Here is a 22,284-nt window from a genome sequence, read left to right as displayed (position 1 = left end):
TCACCGGCCCCCTGCCCCACCCCCACCACTGCTGCTGCTGGAGCTACCGCTGCTGGAGCTGCCACTGCTGCACCGGTCCTCGTAGATGGAGATCTCGATCTGGGTCCTGCTAAGGATCACGGATGAGAGGGGCTAGTCCAATTACCTGGCACCCGCTCCCAGTATCCCCTCACCCTTGTCATCCCCTCAGCATCTCACTGCCCAGAGGATACAACTCTCATGCCACGCTCCAGGGGGTCAGTAAGCAGCAGCCCTCGTGGTGCATAGATCTTCTCATTCTGCTCTTGGATATACTTGGAGATCTTCTTCAGCACCTGCCAGCACATGGAGGGACACTCAGGGCCTTCCAGCACTGCTGCCTGCTCCCTGCTGTCCCTGTGTCTACCACCAGACCTGTAGCTATGCCCCTCCCTGCACCCTTCCCTGGGCCTCAGCACCTTCTCATAGTGTGTCTCCATACAAAGGAAGATGAAATAGGCAGTGGCACAGGCCAAGCATCCCTCCAGGTACGAGCTGCCTCCAATCTTCTCTGCCTCAGCATAGAAGCTGTTCAGGGTTTTCACAGTTTCCTCGAAGAGCTGCCGCTCAATCTGTGGCAGAAATCAGCACGAAGAGGAGTCTGACCAGAGGATGACCCCCTGCACTGCCCTGTCCCCAGTGGAGACTTTGGGAGAACTTATCCCTCTCCTCCTTGCCCAGATGGATGCCTCAGGTCTCTAGCCCCTGCCACCTCCCAGCCGCCAAGCCAAAATTAGCTGAGCTTGCAGCCTAGCACCAGAGTCTCCTGGTCCCCAGGAGCACTAGAGCTCTTGCAGATTAAGCAAGGTGACAGTGAATGCATGCACCCAGCTGCACCAGCTGGCGCAGGGCCATACAGCACCCTGTGGAGGCCCCTTGCCTTCAGCCTCCCCTCCCCCCCATAAGACACCAACATAGGGCACCCTCCCACACCCTGATCACCTTCCAAGCTCCATACCCGGCTCTCCAGCTCAGGAGGGAACTTTGTCTGGAACTGGCAGGTGGTCCCATCACTATAATCCCGCTGCACAAAGACCTTCGTGGCCAGGGATGCGCTGCGTCGCAGCTCCTGCAGGCTGTGCACCTGGGGGACAGCAGCTGAGTCAGGGAAGGGCTGAAGCTGAGGTGTGCCAGGCATTCCTGCTGGGGGCTGAGGGCTGAGGGCCTGGGCAGCAGTGCCATTCCCCCAGCATCAGAGGTTGCAGGCTTGCACACCCCTGGACAGGGAGCCCCCAGCAGGGGCTGTGTCATGCTATGAGAACAGCTCAGCAATGGAGGTGTGAGGCCAGGGGAGGATCACAGAATCACAGAATGTCAGAGGTTGGAAGAAATCTCCAGAGATCGTTGAGTCCAACCTCCCTGTCAAAGCAGGATTACCATGTTGCACAGGAATGCATTCAGATGGGTTTTGAAAGTCTCCAGAGGAGGAGATTCCACAACCTCTATGGGCAGCCTGTTCCAGTGCTCTCTCACCCCCGCCGTAAAGAAGTTTCTCCTCATGCTGAGTTGGAACCTCTTGTGTTCCGACTTCTATCCATTGTTTCTTATCCTAACACTGGGCACCACCAAAAAGAGACCATTACCTTCACCTTAACACCCACCCATCAGATATTTATAGATGTTAATAAGATCCCCTTTCAGCCTTCTCTTCTGGATGGCCCCACTCTTCACAGCAGAGATGTTCAAGTCCCCCAGTCATGTGCAGTCTCTGTTAGAATCACTCCAGCAGATCCCTGTATCTCTTGAACTGAGGAGCCCAAAACTGGACACAGTGGTCCAGGTGAGGTTTCATTAGGGCGAAGTAGAGGGGAAGGAGATCCTTCCTAGACCTGCTGGACACACTTTTCTTGATGCACCCCAGGATGCCATTGGCCCTCTTGGCCACAAGAGCACAATACTGTCCCAATCGGATAGCAGCAAGGGGGCAAGGGAAGGACCAGTGGCAGCCCCAACCTTGGAGCATGGGTGAATGCATGTGCTCCTTGCCCTGGCTTGCTGCCTGGCCTTGCCTCGACTGGCTAGTGCAAACGTGGGTGCCTGTCCTCTGGTTGGCTATGACCGGGTGAGGGGACAGGCCCCTGTCCCCAGTAGTGCCCCACTCAGCACACAGCCACCCCAGCAGCTTCCAGGAGAGGAGGGGAGCAAGCTGAGCAGGAGCAGGGGCCCAGGCTGCAGTGGCAGCACAGCAGGCAGAAGGCTGCACTGGGACAGCTGCTACAGGGCAGGCACTCAGCTCAGCCCAGCCCCACCAAGCCAGGCACCCCAGAATGGGCAAGCCCTATGGGGTCTGGGCTGTGGGGCAGCTGTGGGGGACTGGAGGAGCCAAGTTGTGCCAAAGGCAACTATCAGACCACTCCCCATGCTTTCCTTGGATGACAAAGGGGCCACTGCCTGCTGTGCGCCCCACGGGTCCTCTGCCCCCGTCCTGAGTCCCACCCACAGTATCTAGGAAAGGACTCCCAGGCCCACAGCCAGCTCTCCTCCCGGGGCACCCCACCCCAAATCCATGTTGCTCCCTCCAACAAAGGCACCTTGCATCCACCCTGCACTCCCCCCACACCTCACCAGGCGCCCCACATGGATCACACACCCTTCCCAGTCCCCAAAACCCCACACTACCCCTTCCCAGTGCACCGCCCGCGGACCTCTGCCCCACGCCACCCGCCGCGGATCGCATTCCCCCGCTCCCCGCCAGCCGACGCCGATGGGGATGGGAGGGCAATGCGGGGCGGCTCTGCTGCATCGAGGGGGTACCCGCTGTCGGTGTGGCCTCTGTCGAGCCGCCACCGCCGCGCACCCACCTCCGTGGCCATGGCGCGGGGTGCGCCCGGGCCGGGCCGGGCCGAACTGAGCTGGGCCGGGAGCGGCGCGGGCGGAAGGGGCGCTGTCAGCGGGGCCGCGCCGAGCCGGGCGGGGGCCGGCGCTGTCCGCGGTGCTGCTGTGCCGAGAGGCGGAGGCGGGCCCCGCCGCCCCGTGTGCGCAGCCGCCCGGTCCGCCACGGCCCGCCCCGAGGTGGCGGGGATGGGCGCCCATCGCTACCGGCGCCGAGCCCCTGGAGGACACAGTCCTGACTGCTGGAGACAGCAGTACCTGGGATCTGGCTGTTCCGGGGCTGGCCCCGGCGGTTGGGCTGCAAGGGGAGAGGACTACTGCTGAAGGTCGCCGGGCGTCGTACCAGCACTGCGGATACCGAGGCCCGGCTGCCGAGGGGATGCGGCTTTAGGTCCCTTGTGGGGGTGGGGAACTGACTGCCGAGGGGTTCCTGCTCGAGGTAATCGGGGTGCTGGGCGGCCGAAGGTCTGGCTCGGTGGGTATCGGGGCGGGGGGGGGGGGGGGGCGGAGAGCGAGCATGAAGCTGGCAGCCTGCCTTGTCCAGGAGCCTGGCGCTGCGCTCTGGGCTGGGCAGACATCAAAGAGGACACCTAACGAATTCCCTGATATCTTTGCCCATCGACAGCTTTATTAGAGCCGGAGATATGCCAAAGAGGGAGGCAGAGGTTCTCCCAAGAGGCAAAGGTGGGGGCACTCTCAGCTGGAGCCGTGGTGAGGCAAGAGGGATGTGGCAGCTGGGCACAGGGCCCTCCCCAGGCAGGAAAGCAGCCAGCCCTCACCTCCACAACTAGGCAATGCTGGAGGCAGTGCAGGGCCCTGTCAGCACAGCGGCTCAGGCTGCTAGCACAGCACAGCATGCGGCTTAGGGGCCCCGGCAAAACGGGCAGCTGAGCACTCTCCCAAGGCTTCAGGCAGAAGAAAAGGAGGCAGAGCCCTGGACAGGCTGGAGGCAGCCCATGTACTCTGGAGTGTGACACGGGTTTTGACCAAGGGACCAAAGGACACATACAGGCAAGGACTCAAGCTAGAGGGCTTGTCTTCCTCACAAACACAAAGCTACAGATTCCATTGCTTTGGGGAGAAACTTGCTGCTCCCATGGTTCAGAGCAGCTCTGCCAGCCCACACCCCAGAGCAGTGGGGTACACCCTGCCCAGAGAGTGCCACAGAGCCAAAGGATTCTCCTCAACATGGGAGATGAAATCTCTCATAGACGCAGACGTGTGTGCACAAAAACACAGACATCAGTGCATGCACTCAGATGCCCACATCTGCCTGCACCGCCTGGCATGCACCCAGGTGCATATGCACACACTCACACAGACGGGCATGTCCCTAGGTGCCTCCAAAACCACGCCCTGCATCCTGGTTCCTTCACGTGCCCACATCAGGGCTCACCTGCCTGTTGCCATGGCAATGCTGCTGTGACTGCCAAGAGACAAAGTTTGCTCTGCCACACCATGGTGAGGGGCAGAGAGCAGCCAAGGGAGCTCTGCTGTCCCTGGCACACCAGATTCTGCCCATATGCCTGGGGTGCTGCTCCAGCTGCACCCGCTCAGCCTAGGTGCTGGACTCTTGGTTCTGAGCTCCAGCTGCCTCACAAGCCACAGATCTAATGTCTGCAGGATGAGGACATATGTCAAGGAGTGCTCTTTGGTAAGACATCTGCTCCACATCATGAGGATCCACCTTCTGCAATTCATACTGAGCAGGATCAAGTCTTTCCCAGTGGCAGAAAGGACATGGGCAGACTGGACCTGCCCCACAGTGCTCCTCATTCCCACACAGCCTTGGCCCCGCTTATGGTGCCCATAGTCCCTGGTATCTCCAGAGCCCACCGAGGGCTGCCAGGCTACCTCCCCAATGAAGGATGCACCACTGTGGGCTTTCCAGTTTTAATCAGAACAGGGATAGACCATGTTGGTCTCCATACAGACAGGACAGGCTACTGCTATGCAAATGCCACCAAACCATGACTCCCAGCAGGGCAGGGCAGGGCAAGGCAGAGACTGAGGGAGACTGGTGTAGCTGACAGGGTCACAGGCAGTAGGAGCAGGGGCAGTATAGGCTTAGGGCAGCCCAGAGCACTATGCAAGGGACTGGCAGGGTGCCTGCAGCAACAGGGCTCTAGCCATTCTGCTCTGTCTGCTGCACTCTAAGGGGCTATTTTTAGGCTGCCTGGCACTGGGGGCAGGAACTGCATGCACAGCTGCTGCCAGAGCTGCCTTTACTCCTCTGCCTGGGTCCTCCTCTGGGTGCCTGGAGCAAGTGGGCTCTGACCTGTCCTGCAGACAGACCCTGCAGACCTCCACTTACCCACAGCTCTGGCTGACTGCCCAGAGGCTCTGCTCCTGGACCCATGGGACAAGCGTGGGACATGCTTGGGGCCCCTATGGCCAGCCCTGAATAGTCAGCGTGCCCACACCCATGACACTATGCAGCAGTGCTGCCCCTAGTCCAGACCTGCACTTGGCTCCCAGGCTGCGACAGGGAGATGTCCCCAGCATGTCCCTGAGTGCACAGCACTGGACCCTGTCCCAACATCCCAACCCTCTCTGCAGGCTCAGTACGGTGGCTGGGGCCATGGAGGACAGCTGAAGTCCTGCAACCAACCCTTGAGGCCCCATCCTGCACTCGCTGCATGCCAAGTCCCCTTCCCAGCCGGTCAGAGCTGTCAGCAGCTCAGGCTGAACTTCAAAGGGGCCAGGGCAGGGCCAGGCCCTGGCAGCTGCTTCACAAAGGCCTGGGGGGAGGGAGGGTTTTCATTAGTGGGAGAGTTAGCATGAGCTCATAGCCCCAGCGAGCACAACGGTGACATTTGGGAGGTTGGCAGAGACAGTGGGGCAGGGTGATCACCTGATAACCTTTTCTGGGAGATGCCAGGTGTGTGCACCAATATGGGGGGGGACACATCCCCCACACTTGAAGCCACTTCAAAACAGCTCCAAGTGCCAAACCTGCCCCTTCATGCAGGATATAAAGGCTGGCCCATTGGCCCTGTAGCCTGGGTACCCTAAGCATGGGTACCCCTCTGTGGTACCCACAGTGCCCCCATGTCCAGTTGTGTTCATCTCAATGGGTGGTGCCAGGACCCTATTTCATTGGGAGCCCCTGTGGAGGGCGAGAGCAGTCTCCCAGTATACCCCACAGGAGTGCATGTTTTGGGGGGACATAGCATCCTTCTGTGAACAGGCAGGTAGAGTGGGCTGCAATTTCAGAGCAAGATGCCAAGGTCCGATTTTGACAGAGCTGCTAGAGGATTACCCCCATGCTGGGAATGGGGCTGTGGTGGGAACAGATGTGGATGGCCTTTCTCCCCTCCCCAATGGGGTAGGGGTGAGCAGCACACTGTGAAGCAAAGAGGCTCTTCCCCAGAGATATCCCCACACTAGTTATGCCCCATCCCTGCCCCACAGAGGGATGGTTGGAGTTGGTAGGCTGGCAGTGAGCAAGGGATCTGTGTGCAGGCTGGGGCAGACAGGCAAGGCCAAGAGCTGCAGGAGGGGCTGGGAGGACTTTAGGGCAGCCTCAGCTTCACAGCTGGCTGGGAGTGCTGCCAAGCCACATTCCTGTGGCTGCCAGGCCAGAAGAAGCATGTGTGGGTGCAGGACTGCCCTGGCTGCTGCCCGCCCCCACTGGTGCCATGCCCCTTGGCCATTTCAGCCCCGCAGTGCTCCCAACCATGCCCCAAACTCGATGGGCCACCCCCAGACAGGGCCACCCCTGCGGAGCAGTGCTGCCACCCCTGCATTGTCCACCATGCCAGGGTGCTCTCTCCCGGGAGCTGCCAGACACGTTCTTACACGGCCAGCCGCGGGGTGCTGTCCCCTCCTGAGAGTCCCTGCTCCGTGGTGGGTGCAGCCCATGTTCAGCACTAATGCAGCCTAGGATCCAGAAGTCCCAGGAGCCTGGGAAGGGGCTGGAACACAGAGGATGAGAGGACCGGAGGACCGGAGGTAGCCCACCCAGCCTAGGCAGTCCTAAGTGATGAGTCTCTGCCCACAGAAACAAGGTCAGCAGCACCCAAAGCTGCGGTGGGAGAGGGAGCAGCGACACAAGGGAGGCCAGGAGGAGGCATCCAGGACCCCTGCTCTGAGCGTCTCATCCCACGGGAGCCTCCTGCTCCCCCGGCTTAGTTCTGCTCTGTGCTACAACCAGGCACAGGACCCAGGGGAAGACCCAGAGTGGCGAAGGGGCACCCCCAGGGGATGTCCTCTTACCATGCCACCCTGGCTGGCCGTGCCCGAGCTCTCCACCGTGGAGGGAGCAGCGCCCATGGCCCCGCTTCCGGCTCGCCTCCGTGAAAAGGTGACACAGGCGGTGGCACGGCCAGCTCCTCCGAGTGACAGGCGCGAGTGCCAAAGCCCCGGCCATCTGAGCAGGTGCAGGACAGGGATGTGGCTGCCGGAGCAGCTTGCACAGACAGGACACAGTGAAGGGTTACAGCTCCAGCGGCCTTGAGGCGATACTCTTCCTCGGAGAACAGCCCAGATCTACCTCCCCTGGGGCATTCCGGGTGGCAAAGGGTTAAGGAAGCAATGGGTGTGCAGCATGGACCCCTCCAGAGCAGAGGCACAGTCTCAGCTCCAGGACAAAGCTGCCAGGACACCTGACAAGGTGGGAGCAGAGGACAGACAACCCCCTCCTGGTGCAGTCCTGCTACCCGCAGCATGGCCATGGCACCAGAAGGTGACTTAGTGGTTCTAATAAAGGCATCGTGACAGATGAGAGGAGCAGGCCAGCTGGCAAGGAGCCCCTTTCTCCCACCCCAGTTTTTCATCTTCATCTGGTGGAGTGCCAGCTGGTACAGGGTGCTCAGCACCCCGAGCATCTTCCTGGGAGGGACTGTGGGTGCGGGGGCCTGGACTGAGCAGAGGACAGGGCACCCTGAGAGCCAGTCTGTGGCCAACAGCAGGACAGTACCAGTGCTGACAGTGCCACAGAGACAGCCTGGAGACATCACACACCCACAGGGCAAGGTGTGCTTGGCATCACATACACTGGCAGTTCTATCAGGCGCACACAGGCTCCCTCTCTCCCCACCTCCTTGGTCCTGCTCCCAGGCCTCGCTAGCCCCTTCCCAGCCCAGCTCCCATAGCAATAGTGCCCTGCCCCAGCCCATCCATCACAGGTTAGCTATTTTCTATCAGCATTTATCTCCAGGTAATCTCACCCCTGCTGTGACAACCCAATGCTTCCAGCACCCTCCCTCCTGCTACCGGGCAGCCCTGATAAAGGGCCAGCCTATCTTATCATGCTCCCCAGCCATCATGCATTAATGGTGCCATCTCTAGGGCTTGGCTGGGGCATGAGGAGCTCAGCTGCAGTCCAGCAGCAGGCATCATTGGGCAATGCATAGATGGGTGCAGTGCCCAGCACAGAGGGCATGGGCAAGGCAGGCAGGCTGGAAGCAAGTGCAGGTTGTGTGGGTGAGGTTTCCAGTATGGTCCCAAAACAGATGGATCCCACCAGGGCTGGGTGGCAGTCCCTGCCCCCAGACCAGGGCAAAGGGCAGCTGCTATCACTGCCTGCCCTGAGCTGTTTGTTTTGTTGCCCATTAATGGAGCCACCTTATCCGGTGGGCAGGGGCCAGAGGTGGCCCAGAGCCCGTTAGCCAGGTAAGGGTATTGATCGTGGAAAGAGGAGGGGCCTCCTTAGATAACCCTTGCAGACAAATGGGTTTCTAGTAGGGTCTTGAGCCTTGCACACACACACACACACCCCAGTCCAGCCCATCTCCAAGGGGATGGAGGAATGTGGCCCTGGCAGGACCCTTACCCTGATCAGGCTCCAGTTCTGCCCATGCCCTGGGCACTACCAAAGTCTGGCTGCAACTCTTTGCTGGGAGGTGTAACCCCAGTTATGCCTGTGTTCAGCAGACCAGGAGCTGCCTGACGCACATGTTGGCAGGGCCATCCATGAGGAATAAGAATCCCATACCCATGGCATTGCCTTGGCATTGATGCCACACAGGAGTACTCCAGCTACCACCAGTGCTGCTGGGATGTCCTGCTTCTCCATCCCCTGCATCCCAAGCATTCCCAAACCCATATTCCATGGGTCACAGGAGACCCTTGGAAGCATAGAGTAGAATCAGGGCCCTCTCCCCTATGCCAGGGAGTGCCTCTGAGGTGCCACACGGGACAAGAGCAAAGGGGCTGGTGGATAATGGGGGCATGTTGCTCCCACAACACCCCCCATGGGGCATGCAAGCCAGCCCTTCCAGAGGGCAGTGCCCCAGGGGCACAGGCAGCCAGGGCGGGGCTGAGGGGGCTGTGTGCAGGGGGTTCCTTGGGCAGCCAAAGGCTGAGCAGAGCTTTGCACCCACTCGACTGCCTGTGAGGGAGGGCAGGCTGGCGGGGGACCGGGGCCAGCCCCGGGCGGGGCGGGGGTCCCGGCAGCCAGAGCAGATTGGCTGCTGACGAAGCCTCCCTGGGCAGCTTAGAAAGGGCAGCGGGCGGGGGAGGCGCCAGGGCAGCAGCAGCAGCAGCGAGCCGCGCTCCCGTCCCGCTAGCAGGCGCGGCTGGCGGCAGGAGAGCACCGGCAATGCGGCGGGCGAGTGCCCCCGCGGCGGGCCGCAGCACAGCGCTGCTGGCCCTGGCGCTGGCTCTGGCAGGTTCCCTGGGCGGCGGGCAGCACTACGACTACTACGGGTGGCAGCCCGAGAGCCTGCCCCACGGGCGCTTCTACGGGCGGGAGCCGCAGTGCCTCGACATTCCGCCCGACATGCAGCTCTGCCGCGACGTGGGCTACAAGCGCATGCGGCTGCCCAACCTGCTGGAGCATGAAACCATGGCCGAGGCCAAGCAGCAGGCGGGCAGCTGGGTGCCCCTGCTCGCCAAGCAGTGCCACACAGACACCCAGCTCTTCCTCTGCTCCCTCTTTGCCCCCGTCTGCCTCGACCGGCCTGTCTACCCCTGCCGCTCCCTCTGCGAGGTCGTTCGTGACTCCTGTGCCCCCGTCATGGAGTCCTACGGCTTCCCCTGGCCCGACATGCTGCATTGTGGCAAGTTCCCCTCCGACCACGAGCTCTGCATCGCCGTCCAGTTTGGGAACAGCAAGGTCACCCCACCACCAGGTAAGCGAGAAGGGCACTGTGATGGGATGAGGATGCTTGAGGGGCACCTGCCATCACTGTGTCCCCATGTAGCTGGGGATTCACATGCAGGATCCTGCTGCATCCCCATCCCCGCACCCCTTGAAGGAGAGCCCAGGTCACTGGCCAAGAACCCTCTGTCTGCAGTTGCTTACAGGAGCTCTGTCTGCAGCTCTGTCTTGCTACTTAGGGGAACCAGGCACCCAGCTCCCTGCACAGAACTATCCCAGGGCAGGGCAGGGCAGCCTGGGACACTGGCAGGCAAGGTACTCTTTTGCCCCCAACATCACTCTGGCACAGCTGCCCAGGGATCAGAGAAGCTGTCGGGGCTCTCCCAGCATGGCCCTGCAGATCTGGCACAGGTGACAAGTTACCAGCAGCATGGAGCTGTAACAGTGGCTCATCTTTCACCAGTGTCCAAGATCTGCACCCAGTGCGAGATGGAGCACAAGGCAGACGGCATGATGGAGCAGATGTGCTCCAGTGACTTTGGTGAGTGCTGGCGTCCACTTCCTTGCCCCTCCAAGACAAGAGGCTGCCTCCTCCAGCTCTGACAGCCCAGGCAGGGGTTGTCCAGAGGGCACAACTGTACAGGGACAGCCCTATGGGAGACCCCCCCCGAGCCATTCATTCTCTTGGACCCTCTGTGCATGGGAAGGGTGCACCACAGAATATGACGCTGGTGGGGAGATAGGCAGAATGGGACATTTGGGAAGGTCACTGGGGGTTTGTGCTGAACCCTTCTCCCATAGCCCCTTCCCCTCCCCACACAGTAACTTCCCCAAAGACCCTTCTGAGTCCCACCCCAGGGACAGGCTACACCCTGTCCCACACAGGCACCTCGCCCAGACCCCCCTAGAAGCACCCCAGTCATAGTGCCTGGCTGTCCCCTTCCCAACCATGCCCCATGGCTGCCCCACACAGTGGTGAAGATGCGCATCAAGGAGGTGACGGAGGAGAATGGGGAGCGGCGGCTGGTGGCCGCCCAGAAGAAGAAGGTGCTGAAGCTTGGCCCTCTCAAGCGCAAAGACACCAAGAAGATGATTCTGCACATGAAGAATGCAGGTGCCTGCCCCTGCCCCCAGCTTGACAGCCTCAGTGGCAGCTTCCTAGTGATGGGCAGAAAGGTGGGCAGCCGCCTGCTCCTCCTTGCCATCTACCCATGGCAGAAACACAACAAAGAGATGAAGTTTGCTGTCAAGTTCATGTTCTCTTACCCCTGCCCCCTCTACCACTCTCTCCTCTATGGGTCTGGGCAGCACTAGGGCTCTGCCCATCCTACCCTGTCCCAGGACTCCTTCACTGGCATAATGCTGCACCCCTTGCACCTCAGCTGCATCCCCAGTGTTCCTGGTGGCACCCTAGGACCCAAGGTCTTCTCCCCTTGGCTCCTTGGCTGTCCTGCAAGACCCTGCTCTGCACCTCCAGCATTTCCAGCTGCATTTGTTGGAGCCTTGATCCACAGCCAGGACCCCTTTTTCCCTCCGGAGAGCCCTGCTTTATGCCCCTGGGACCCTTCTTCTTCTCCCAGGAACCCTGCCCAAACCCAGGAGCTTAGGCTGCACCCAGGACCCTTGCTCTGCATATTTGTAAACCCTCATCTGCACCAGAGATGCTTGACTTTTCCAAAGCCCCCAACCCCAAGTACCTGAGGGACCCTTGCTTGCACTTAGGATCTCTGCTTGGCCCTCCTGGGACCCCTTGGCTGTACTGGAGACCCCTACTCTGCACCCCTCTGTACCCTGCCCAGCTCTGATGACACGCCCCAGATTCTCTTTCCCTCCCAAATCCCTACTCCACACCTCCAAAGCATCCCACACCCTCACCTTGAGTTCACATCCCAGCCCTGGGTTATCCCACTTTTGCAGGGAGCCTCCTCACATAAGGCAGGTTCCTGGCCCACTGTCCCCACAGACTGCCCCATTCAAGACCAAGTGCCTAGAGCAGCACAACTCCTGTGGGAGCCTCTCTCACACACACCCCTGCCAAGACCCAGCACTGGCATCCCTTGCCCATCCACATCACAGTAAATTATTCTGCCACAGATAAGCCTGTGTTCAGCTCCCTATGGTTTGCAGGCAGCCATCCCTTGGGACACCCTCATGGACCCCAAGATGGGAGGCAACTCCCAGTCCTGCCTGTTGAGTTCTGAGACTTGGGGAGCAGGGTCACTCTAGGCTCTGGCTCTAGCCCTACTCCAGGTGCCATGCCCAAAGCTGGGCAGCCCAGACCAGCTGAGGGATGAGGTTCTCAGTGGTCACAGCATGTCTGGAGACTCAGAGGGTGGTGAGAAGGATGGAGTGGACAGGAGCATCACTGCTCCTGAAGCCCCATAGCTGTGTCTGAGGACATTTGCCAGAGGGGTTTCTCCCTCTATCACCCATGGGTTCAGATCCATGGGCTGGGAGTTGGAGGCACATGAGAGCAGCCTGGCACCCAGCATAGTAGGGAGCAGATCCAGGATGAGGCAGCCTCTATCCCTGGGCACCCCATCTGAAAGCTTTGTCTTCAGTTCCCAGCCAGCCCTTGTCAGCTGCCAGACCTCCCAGTCCACAACCTCCAGTCTCCTCCAAGAAGCCTTTCAGGGGCCACCCACCTGCACCAGCTAGGGTGCTCTCAGCAGCACCAGGTCTGGGGTATCCCTCAGCCTAACCCCTCTGATGGCAACAAGGTACTGCCCTTCAGCTCGGCCGCTGCAGCCCCAGCACAAGGGCTGCCTCTGCTCCAGCAGCACCTCAGTCCCAGCAGGTGAGGGGGGCATCCTGCCCAGCTCAGTCGTGTTTACCCAGCACATTCCCACATCCACCCGTCTCGACGGGTGAGGGAGGCACGAAGGCAGCCACCAAGATGTTTACCTAGCACCTGGCTGCCTGACATTGCAGCTTCTCACCAGAGCTGGCCCTGCCACAGGGGAGTCTCCCAGGACAAGAAGGGAATTGAGGCTGCAGGATAACTGCATCCACCCTCCTCCTGGCTGAAAAGGCCCCTGGGCACCTGCCCTGTGCCAGGGTGATCCCTGCTCCCTCTGATCCCTTTGGGTATAGTATGTCCTTGGCCCTACTGGCTGCTCTCCAGAGCCTCAAAAGGCACTCACATCCTGCTCCAGCCAGGGTGGGGGGCATACCCCTGGCCCTACAGTCAGCCAGCAACACAGGGCAGCCAGCCCTGCCACAGCCTCAAACCAGGGGCAGACAGTTACTGCCCCCCTCACTTTGCTGATGTGGAAAATAAAACCGAGAGAAAACTGAAATATTGTTAGAAGGTATGTTCAGAACAGGGCTGCTGAGAAATAAACACCATCAATTTTGTAATTTTACTGCAAAATTTAAAGTGTGCAAATAAAACCCCATCTCCCACAGCCCAACTGTATCTGTAGCCCTCTGTACTTTGTGTCATTAGCATCTTTCCAGGGAGTGTTCAGACACATGTGGTCATTGCACTCATCGCTCCAAGGGTTTTCTCTAGAAAGAGGAATAACTTCTCTCTGCCTCCCACCATCGTCCATCTGAGTCCTACAGCTCAACCCCCACCAGCTCCTCTCAGACCAGGTCTTGTCTCGTTGCAGATACACCCTCACCCACAAAACCAATCTCACAACTCCCCTCCCCAATGCTACAGTTGCTCTGCTGCCCCCACTAATTACTGAATCCTCTGCATGCCATCCCCCTTGGCACACCTTGACCTTGGAACACACTCAGAAAACTCAGGCATTCTCCTCTTCACTGCTGAGTCCAGCTTTTCCTCAGATTTACACAGAGCACAGCTTGAGGAAGAGGCTTACAAGCTAACAGCCAAGAGCTCAAACTACCCCCAGAGCTGTCCCATGGGAGACCCAAGCTGGTGGAGTGAGAGCTGGGTCCCCAGCAGCATCTCAGGCTGCTGGGTGTCACATCTTGATGGGAACTGAACAATGCCAGCCCAAGAGCACCATCCCCTCCTCCCTCCCCAGACCCCCCCAGCCAGGGGTAGCTGCAGCTGGCTAGCATGGACCTAGGCCATGGCAATTCCCAGCTGCATGGCAGCCAGGGTCACATTCCCAGGATAGCTGGAAGCTTTGCTGTTCACCCAGAGAAAGGGCACCCTTGTGCAGGCAAACAGCTGCTGGGACCAGTGCCTGGGTAAGGCAGGGGAAGGAGCTGCCCTGAGAGGCAGAGAAGCCCAGCCAGTCTTGCCAGGGCTGAGCTCCCCAGCTCCAGCCCATCAGGATCCAGCCCTGGCACAGCCAAGGAGGGGCAGCTTCACTCAGCCCTGAGCAGGGGGGCAAACAAGGCCACAGTGTGTCAGAACACAGAAGCACCAGTAAGCATGGAGGGCTGGTGGCAGAGGCACACCCTTTCCCTGTGACCACCTGCAGGACAGCTGGGACAAGGCCACACAGGTGCCAGGGCGGCCTGGGACAGGTTCAGCTTTTGCAGAGGCAAAACAAAAGCCAGCTGAGGGCAAGAGATTTATTGGTCATTCTCTATGCACACATATATTAATCTGTAGTAGAAAGCAGCAGTCACTAAGTGCAGCACCAACTCTTGCCTCTTCTTACGCTGCAGCTGGGACCCGGTGCCACAGCCCCACCCAAATGTACCCTTTTTGCCTCCTCAGCACTACAGCCAAGTATGGGAAGAGAGAGAAAGACTAAACCTGTAGGCAATGAGGCCAAGGAGCTCAGGAGTGATTAGCAAGGGTCTCAGCTGAGCCAGGGCTAAAGACCACATTCTCCTGGGGATGCAGGTGGAGCTCTGACTTCCTCCCAGAGACAGTCACCTAGCACAGTGATGAAAAAGGTAGGGACAGAGCCCTAAGATGGTTGTTCTGCTCCACCTAGGAGGTGGAAGTAGGACTACAAGTGGGAAGGATGGCTCCTCCATCACTAAGCTGGGCCACAGGGCCTGGGCAGGTATATGGCAGTGAGTACCAGGGACTGCCCAGGGCTTGGAGCAGCTGCCAAGGGCAGCCACGGGGCTGGGGGCACAGCTGTGGGCACTGCTCCGCTGCAGACCCAGCTGTGCAACCGATGTTGCATGGCAAGGAGCACAGGTCTGCCCCCAGCCTGGCACTGGCAGGAGGAACAGCAAGCACAAGTGTCCTCTGTCAGGGTGATGCCATGCTGGGAACCAAGCAGCCCAGGTCCCCGTTTGCAAGGGCACACTCTGTCCTGGGTGTCAGGCAGCGCAGGACCCAGGAGCTGGCTGTGCCTGTTTCAGTCACTTGATGAGCACCTGGTTGCACAGAGCACACACAAACACTGTCTCCTTCTGTGCCTCTGGGGCTGCAAAGAAAAGGAGGTATCAGAGATGCAACCCTTCCCCACCCAAGCCACAGAATGGCTCTGAGAGCTGCAAATCCATAACTGCTCTATCCGAGCCAGGCTGCACTGGGCAGGTCCTGACCACCCTCCCCACCAGAGCAGGGGCACATCCCTGCAGCAGACAGCACAAATGGGGGGCAGGATCTCTGCCCTTCTTCACCTTTCCACTCACCTGTGGCTCCCATCACAGCCTTAGGGACTTTGAAGGAACAACACCTGGAGCAGAAGCTGTTCCCACAGTTACTGCAGCTCCGCTGTGGAGAGAGATGGACAGACACTACTCTGGGCCCAGTGCTGGAGTCCTGCCAGCAGCATTCCTTGCTGAAGTGGGGTGGATACCAGCCCTGAGCCTCAACAGCAACAGCAGACATCTGCCAACACCACCTACACAAACTGCCTAAGGCCTAACACTGGATCTGCATTCAAATATGCTCTGACATCACAGGTAGCCTGTGCCCAGCCTGAGAAAGCACTGGGATCACAACCTCCAGGAGGCTTCAGGACACCGTGTCATTCCCTGTGCTCTGTATCTGGAGCAAGACAATCTCCATAGAGCACCAGACTAACCCAGGAGGTAAGGGGAGGGGACCACAATGCTGGAGATGGGGAAGCAGAAGGAAGACAGCAATGGGAGCCTGGAGAGGACAAGAGATACATCCTTCCCAAAAATGCCCAGGGCATGGTAGACCAAGTATCACGTGCAGGGGGTCATATAAGACAACAGAAGTGACCTTTGCTCCTCCAGTTCCCACAAGCAGACCCATGCTCTGCTTCACCAGAAGGCTCTCAGGCCACAGGAAATGAGCTACACCAGAGCACAGAGCTTTCTACACCAGCACATGTGGGCTAGGTCTGAAGCAGTTTCCAAAGGAGCAAGCAGATAAAGACTCCACAATGCAAGGGATTCCTAGCACCACATACAACAATAGCTGACATCATCTGCTGCTGGGCTGTGACAGAGGCCAGCCACCTGAGCTGCAGGATCCCAGACACATGCAACACCTCTGCCTCAGGTGCAGGCAGCAAGCTGGGGTAGAAGCCAAAGACTCACCCTCTTCTTGAGCACAGAGAAGGTGGCTGCACAGCCTGTGCAGCTCCCTGGAAGAAAGAGAACAGAGATCAGGCCAGGGCTCTGCTGCCTCAGACTGCAAAAGGCACAGATGTTGTAAAAGCTCAACTTGGAGATGACATTGCTGCACCCTCCCACCCTTGCCCGTCCTAGGAGGGGTGGGAACATCCTCCCCATGCAGCGGAAAGGTCATTGGGGATGTCAGCACATCCCTAGCAGGTACCATACACCACTCTGTCCCCTCCCAGCTCAGTGGTCCCACGGTAGTTTTAGGCTGTGTCTTGAAAATTTTCCACAGATCTTGAACAGAAAGTAGTAGAATGTAAATAAATCACCATTGGATGTAAAAAGGAAAATAATCACAGTATCAGACTATATCAGAGGCTGGAAGGGACCTCAAGAGATCATTGGGTCCAACCCCCCTGCCAGAGCAGGATCACTTAGGGTAGTCTGCACAGGAATATATCCAGGTGGGTTTGGAAAGTCTCCAGAGAAGGAGACTCCAAAACCCCCCTGGGCAGCCTGTTCCAGGGCTCTGTCACCCTCACTGTAAAGAAGTTTCTCCTCATGTTGAGGTGAAATCTTCTATGCTCAAGTTTGAAAGCAATGTTCCCTGTCTTGTCACTGTGAACCACTGAAAAGAGCCTGGTCCCCTCCACTTGACACCTACCCCTCAGGTGTTGGTTTGTGTAAACTAACTTTCTCTCTTTTCGGCTTCCTCACCCTAGCAGATACTAGCTCTGGCTTCGCTGACCTTGGCTGCATTGCTTTGTTGTGGCTGAGTATTAACAAACAACTCTCTGCTCTTCTCTCTCTTTTACCGTGTACAGGGGGGAAGGGAGCAGGGAGGGGGAAGCTGGTGGTAGCCCCCTGGTTTGTCCAGAGGGGTTCCTGTGTTGTTTATGAATTGGACATAGAATCATAGAATCAACCAGGTTGGAAGAGACCTCCAAGATCTTCCAGTCCAACCGATCACCCAGCCCTAAGCAATCAACCAGACCATGGCACTAAGTGCCTCATCCAGTCTCCTCTTGAACGTCTCCAGCGATGGCAGCTCCACCACCTCCCTGGGCAGCCCATTCCAATGGACAACCACCCTCTCTGTGAAGAACTCTCTCCTAACATCCAGCCTATACCTCCTCTGGCACAACTTGAGACTGTGTCCTCTTGTTCTGCTGCTGGTTGCCTGGGAGAAGAGACCAACCCTCTCCTGGCTACAACCTCCCTTCAGGTAGTCTAGACAGCAATTAGGTCATCCCTAGCCTCCTCTTCTCCAGGCTAAAAACCCCAGCACCCTCAGCCTCTCCTCACAGGGTTTGTGTTCCAGACCCCTCACCAGCTTCGTTGCCCTTCTCTGGACACATTCCAGTACCTCAACGTCTCTCTTAAATTGAGGAGCCCAGAACTGGACACAGTACTCAAGGAGTGGCCTGACCAGGGCTGAGTACAGGGGAAGAATAACCTCCCTTGACCTGCTGGCCACACTATTCCTGATGCAGGCCAGGATGCCATTGGCTCTCCTGCCCACCTGGGCACACTGCTGGCTCATGTTCAGCCTACTATCAACCAGCACCCCCAGGTCCCTTTCTGCCTGGCTGCTCTCCAGCCACTCTGTCCCCAGCCTGTAGCACTGCTTGGGGTTGTTGTGGCCAAAGTGTAGAACCCTGCACTTAGTCTTGTTAAATTTCATCCCATTGGCCTCTGCCCACCCATCCAGCCTGTCCAGGTCCCTCTGCAGGGCCCTTCTACCCTCCAACAGATCAACACCTGCTCCTAACTTGGTGTCACCTGCAAACTTACTGATGATAGACTCAATTCCTTCATCTACATCATCAATAAAGATATTGAACAGGATGGGGCCCAGCACTGATCCCTGAGGACATATCTGTAAATATTGTATATTTTGTACATATTCATCACATTTCATCTCTAGATTGTAGTTTTGCTTGTAAATACAGCTCCGTTTGCTTTCTAACTGAGCTGGCCTGGCAATTTTACATTGGGGAGGAATTTTCAACCCACCACAGGTCCCCACTAGGAGCAGCACAGATCCTGCCCTGCTGAGCCCGTCCAAGCAGCAGCTGCCAGCAGTCTTACCGAAGTTGTTGGTGGGGCAGCGCTTGCGCAGGCGCTCGGTCAGGCGTGACACCTTGCTGCGGATCACCTCATTTTTGCTCATAAAACCGTTGTCTGGAAGGCTGAGGTCAAACTCTGCTGAGCACTGAGAGCTCTCGTCATCTTCCTGCAGAGAACACAGCCAGATGAGCATGGACAGGTAGCTGGCACACACTTGAGGGCTGCCAGGCAGCCCATCTCAGAGACGGGCACCCAACAAGCAGGGTGCTCCACCTGGCATTGCCACAAGCCACCAGCAAACCAGGCAAAGGCTTCCAGCTTCAGCTGGCAGATGCCCCTCTTGCACACCTTGGCATGGCAGTACTCACCATGACCAGCAGCTGGTTCTCCTTCTCCAGCAGCATGGGACAGAGAGGAGAGGCAGTACAGATGGAGTCAGAGATGTCCAGCCCCACAGCCACCTTGCCCAAGCACCCAGCTTGCCCACCAATGTCCTGATCCCTTCCCATCTCAGATGCCCTGCAGGCACAGCCTGTTCCCACCAGCTTCAAACCTCAATAGCATCTTTGAACTCTTCATCAGGCTCTGCCTCCTCTGCCTCCTCCACACTGCCAGGAGTAAGGTCCTGTAAGAGATTCACAGTTAGGTCTTGCTGTATCCCCAACTCCTGTTCAAAGGTGGGCCCACTCCTCTGCAGCAGGTCCCAGAACAATAGATCAGGCCCTGGGAAGCCCCATGAAAAGACACAAGCCCCACCCTGCCTCTCCAGAATGCATCCATACAGCAAAAGAACTCAGCCAAGCCCTCACTACAGTCAGGCAGCCCCCCAGAAATTCAGGAGAGGCTCACAAGCTTCCAGTGAAGCTAGCAGCTAGAAGACATTTGTGAGTAGAACGATACAGCCATGGTCAGAGCAAAGGGCTTACTGTGCAGCTCACACCCTACAGCTGCCAGTCCCAACCCTATCTCACCTCTGTGCTGGTGGGTGTGGGTGTCCGATCCAGGGGGACAGGAGGGGGCAGGGGTTCCGCAGGTTCTGAAGTGCTCTCTAGGGGTTTGGTCCCCACACACTGCTCAATCGAGGCCTTGAGCTCCATTATCACTGGTAATCAGAGGAACACAGCTGGAGCAGGGTGGTATTTCCCTTCTCACAGCCCCACCACACAAAAGTCAGCTGCAGAAGCCAATCTCCAAGGCTCCAGATGAGGCACGGGCACACACAACCTTCACCCACTAGGTACCCCAAGCCCTTCTCTGCTCACACAAAGTTACAGCAGAAAGAAACCCCACCACCACCTGCCCCAGCTCAGGATAGGGAAGAGCAGGAGCCTTAGTCACAGCTCCACCACACAGACCTCATCCAGCTCTCCTCTGGTATGTGCCAGAGAACACGGGGCTCCTCCAGCACTTTTATTGCCTTCTGACAGCACATTTTGAAGTATGTGTCATACATTGCCACAGGCACTATAAGTCCTGCAGAGCAGGGTCAGGGACCAAGAAGGGTGGTGATGCTCATGAGCAGGCTGCTTTGTCAGGACCCAGTTTGTCACAGCACAGAAAAGAGCAGGAAACAGCACCCAAGCCAGGATGCACATTAGGAGAGACTTTCAACCCCTCACCAATGAGCCCCAGGACCCCACAGGGCAGCAACCTAGGCTGCTGAGCACCATCCCTAGGACGTCATTGCCATCAGGCAGGAGTGGGATCCAGGTCCCATGGCAGAGCCTGACAGGACACTGGGCTCACATAAGGGTGATGGGAGAGGTCTAGGGCAGAATCTGTGGCTTCAGAGGGCCTTTCCCAAGCCCATTCCACATGCTACTTCCAGGCAGATCTCTTACCTTGGTAGAATTGGGCATTGCCCAAGAAGAGGGTGCTGTTGAGGATGGCCAGGACCCAGCAGAGGGGCAGCAGGTAAAGTATGCAGACAGAGCCCAGCAGTGCCCCATAAAACCTGGGATGGAGCAGCAGGACACTGCAGTCAAGACAGAGCAAGTCACATCACAGCACCAGCTCCCTTCTTTCACTTGGCCCTCCACTTGCTCCCTCGAAGTACCAAACATCAATCACAGCTCCACAAACCTGTCCCACCTCCCCACTGAGCCCACAGCAGGATGCTTGACCTGGTGTTACTCACTGGGAAGAAACAGTGGGGTTCTCCCAGTACAGTACACGGTACACTGCCTTGCAGGTGCAGCACATCCCACTCAGGAATCCCTCCAGCTGGATCAGGCTGCAAATGAGACCTCACAGTCACAAAAAGGCTCCACAAATACAGCCCTTGGCTCCCACACACTCACACGCTTTACACTGGCCAGGCTGGCATGAACCTCGGCCTTCCACAGCCACGGAGAAGTCTTCCCAGACACTGAGGTCCCAGAAGCCTCAGTCAGATCTCCAGAGACTCACAAGCTCTTGACCTGGGCGATGGCCTCCTGCCTCGAGAGCTGTACCCTGCAGAGGTCTTCCCGGCGAACGCTGTAGTATCTCCTGCGCACCAGTTCGGGCTCTGATAGCCGGGCCCGGCACGTCTCCTGCAGGTAGCCCAGCAGGGCCGGCACCACAACCAACAGGGCAAGCACCGAGTACCAGGCGGCTGCAAGCAGCAGAACAGCGTCAGCCCAGGGGCTCCGGGGAGAGAACCGGCCCTGTCCCCCCTCTCCCCCCGATACACGCACCTCGGCCGAAGGTAAGGAGAAGAAAGTTGAGGCTGAGGCAGACAAAAAGGGAGCACACGGGCCGCTGCCACCTGCAGAAAAGAGGGAAGGTGAGGGACGTGAGGTCCCGGGCACAGTCTCGGTCTCGGTCCAGCTGGCACCTACCGGAGAAGGGAACGAATGCCCTCAGCTGCGTCCCGCAGTGGTTCCAGGTAGAGCTCCAGCCGACGGTAGCTCCGCACCAGCTCCAGCAGGTCGAAAGCGGCGGCGGCAGCCTTGGGTGGTGACGGCTCCGGCGGGGCCTCACCACCCCCCACCCCTGCTTCGGGACCACTTACCGCCCCGTCCCGCTCTGTTGCCTGCATGATGTGCCGAGGGAGCGGAGCGAGAAGCCGGGGAGCGGAGCCGAGCCGGAAGCACAAGGCCGAGTCCGTCGCCGAACTCAAGCCAGCGCTGCGCGCGGCTTCCGCGAGTGTCCCGACCTCACTCGCACGCCGACACGCAGCCAATCAGGAGAGCCGGGCTCGAAGCGCCGTAGGACCCACCCCCGCGTGGGCAAAGGGGAGGAGGAGGCGTCGGCTCCGGCCCCGCCGGCGGGAGCGCTTTCGCTCCGCCCAGTCAATCTCGGTCCGGCTCCGGCCCCGACTGGCGGCGGGATCGCAGCCCGTGGATGTGCTCTGGGTCCAACGATGGGTCTGGGCATGGTGTACCTGGGGCAAGAATTTGGGCCCGGTGGGTCTGGTCTAGATAATGGCCCTCACTTGGGGCTTATCTGAGACTCGACTCGGTCCCCATCCGGGTCTGGTACGGTGCAGGACTCAGCCCTAGTATGGGTCTGGTTCCAGTTTAGGGCTGGATGCTGATCCCGGTCTGACCCTGATCTGGGATGCAGTCCGAGTGGGGAGATGACCCTGATCCGGGTCTAATCCTGATCCTGAGCTCAGCCCTAGTTTGGGTCTGACCTTGATCTGGGGCTAATCCTGCTCTGACTCTCATCCTGCTCCCACTATCCTGGGCACCCCAGGCTGTTCCACCAGGAATTTGCAGTAAGGCAGGGCTGCTGGCACCCAGGGATGCTGTGTGGACCATAGTCTGCTTCCAATGCCAAAAGGGGTGGTGCCATCCCATAATACTCCATGCAACCATGTTTACTGTGTGCTATCTCTTGGCTATGAGGGCAGTGCAGGACTCAAAGCTGCTGCCAGCTGCCCACAGCATCTGGGCATGTGTCCTGCA

At 58.6% G+C, this 22,284-nt stretch overlaps 3 protein-coding genes across 4 annotated transcripts; 1 reads left to right on the top strand and 2 right to left on the bottom strand.

Annotated features, from left to right (window-relative positions):
• On the bottom strand, positions 1-7,125 carry GOLGA7B (golgin A7 family member B). 2 transcript variants are annotated; one of them, XM_054382316.1, is made up of 5 exons: positions 7,069-7,125; positions 977-1,102; positions 438-590; positions 213-314; positions 1-99 (listed from the first exon to the last, which is right to left on the bottom strand). In XM_054382316.1, the coding sequence occupies exons 1-5, from the start codon at positions 7,123-7,125 to the stop codon at positions 1-3; spliced, it is 537 nt and encodes a 178-aa protein (XP_054238291.1). The 2 variants fall into 2 exon arrangements, with proteins under 2 accessions (XP_054238291.1, XP_054238292.1); XM_054382317.1 differs by lacking the exon at positions 7,069-7,125 and adding an exon at positions 2,820-2,831.
• Positions 7,126-9,394: 2,269 nt separating this feature from the next.
• SFRP5 (secreted frizzled related protein 5) lies at positions 9,395-11,209 on the top strand. Its single transcript, XM_054382418.1, has 3 exons — positions 9,395-9,926; positions 10,359-10,436; positions 10,869-11,209. The coding sequence occupies exons 1-3, from the start codon at positions 9,395-9,397 to the stop codon at positions 11,207-11,209; spliced, it is 951 nt and encodes a 316-aa protein (XP_054238393.1).
• Positions 11,210-15,142: 3,933 nt separating this feature from the next.
• ZFYVE27 (zinc finger FYVE-type containing 27) lies at positions 15,143-21,413 on the bottom strand. The gene is made up of 12 exons (XM_054382107.1): positions 21,214-21,413; positions 21,070-21,140; positions 20,801-20,987; positions 20,529-20,624; positions 20,233-20,345; positions 19,363-19,493; positions 18,945-19,016; positions 18,760-18,780; positions 18,413-18,557; positions 16,298-16,344; positions 15,419-15,500; positions 15,143-15,207 (listed from the first exon to the last, which is right to left on the bottom strand). Exons 1-12 carry the CDS (start codon positions 21,411-21,413, stop codon positions 15,143-15,145), a joined length of 1,230 nt encoding a protein of 409 aa, XP_054238082.1.
• Positions 21,414-22,284: the final 871 nt, after the last annotated feature.

Source organism: Indicator indicator, chromosome 7 (genome assembly GCF_027791375.1).
Source record: "Indicator indicator isolate 239-I01 chromosome 7, UM_Iind_1.1, whole genome shotgun sequence".
NCBI lineage: Eukaryota > Metazoa > Chordata > Aves > Piciformes > Indicatoridae > Indicator > Indicator indicator.
The sequence above is the reverse complement of the archived record's forward strand: the minus strand, read 5'-3'. Positions and strand labels throughout refer to the sequence as shown.

Excerpts from the sequence above, each read along its gene's own strand:
- ZFYVE27 (XM_054382107.1), bottom strand. The coding sequence starts at position 21,413 with ATGCAGGCAACAGAGCGGGACGGGGCGGTAAGTGGTCCCGAAGCAGGG. Across the intron at positions 20,625-20,800 it reads ATCGCCCAGGTCAAGAGCTT|CCTGATCCAGCTGGAGGGAT; the intron begins GTGAGTCTCTGG and ends TCTCATTTGCAG. Across the intron at positions 18,781-18,944 it reads AGTTCAAAGATGCTATTGAG|GAGAACCAGCTGCTGGTCAT; the intron begins GTTTGAAGCTGG and ends CTGCTGGAGAAG.
- GOLGA7B (XM_054382316.1), bottom strand. The coding sequence starts at position 7,125 with ATGGGCGCTGCTCCCTCCACGGTGGAGAGCTCGGGCACGGCCAGCCAG. Across the intron at positions 1,103-7,068 it reads CGGCCAGCCAGGGTGGCATG|GTGCACAGCCTGCAGGAGCT; the intron begins GTAAGAGGACAT and ends GCTGTCCCCCAG. Across the intron at positions 315-437 it reads TGGAGACACACTATGAGAAG|GTGCTGAAGAAGATCTCCAA; the intron begins GTGCTGAGGCCC and ends ATGTGCTGGCAG.
- SFRP5 (XM_054382418.1), top strand. The coding sequence starts at position 9,395 with ATGCGGCGGGCGAGTGCCCCCGCGGCGGGCCGCAGCACAGCGCTGCTG. Across the intron at positions 9,927-10,358 it reads CAAGGTCACCCCACCACCAG|TGTCCAAGATCTGCACCCAG; the intron begins GTAAGCGAGAAG and ends ATCTTTCACCAG. Across the intron at positions 10,437-10,868 it reads GATGTGCTCCAGTGACTTTG|TGGTGAAGATGCGCATCAAG; the intron begins GTGAGTGCTGGC and ends TGCCCCACACAG.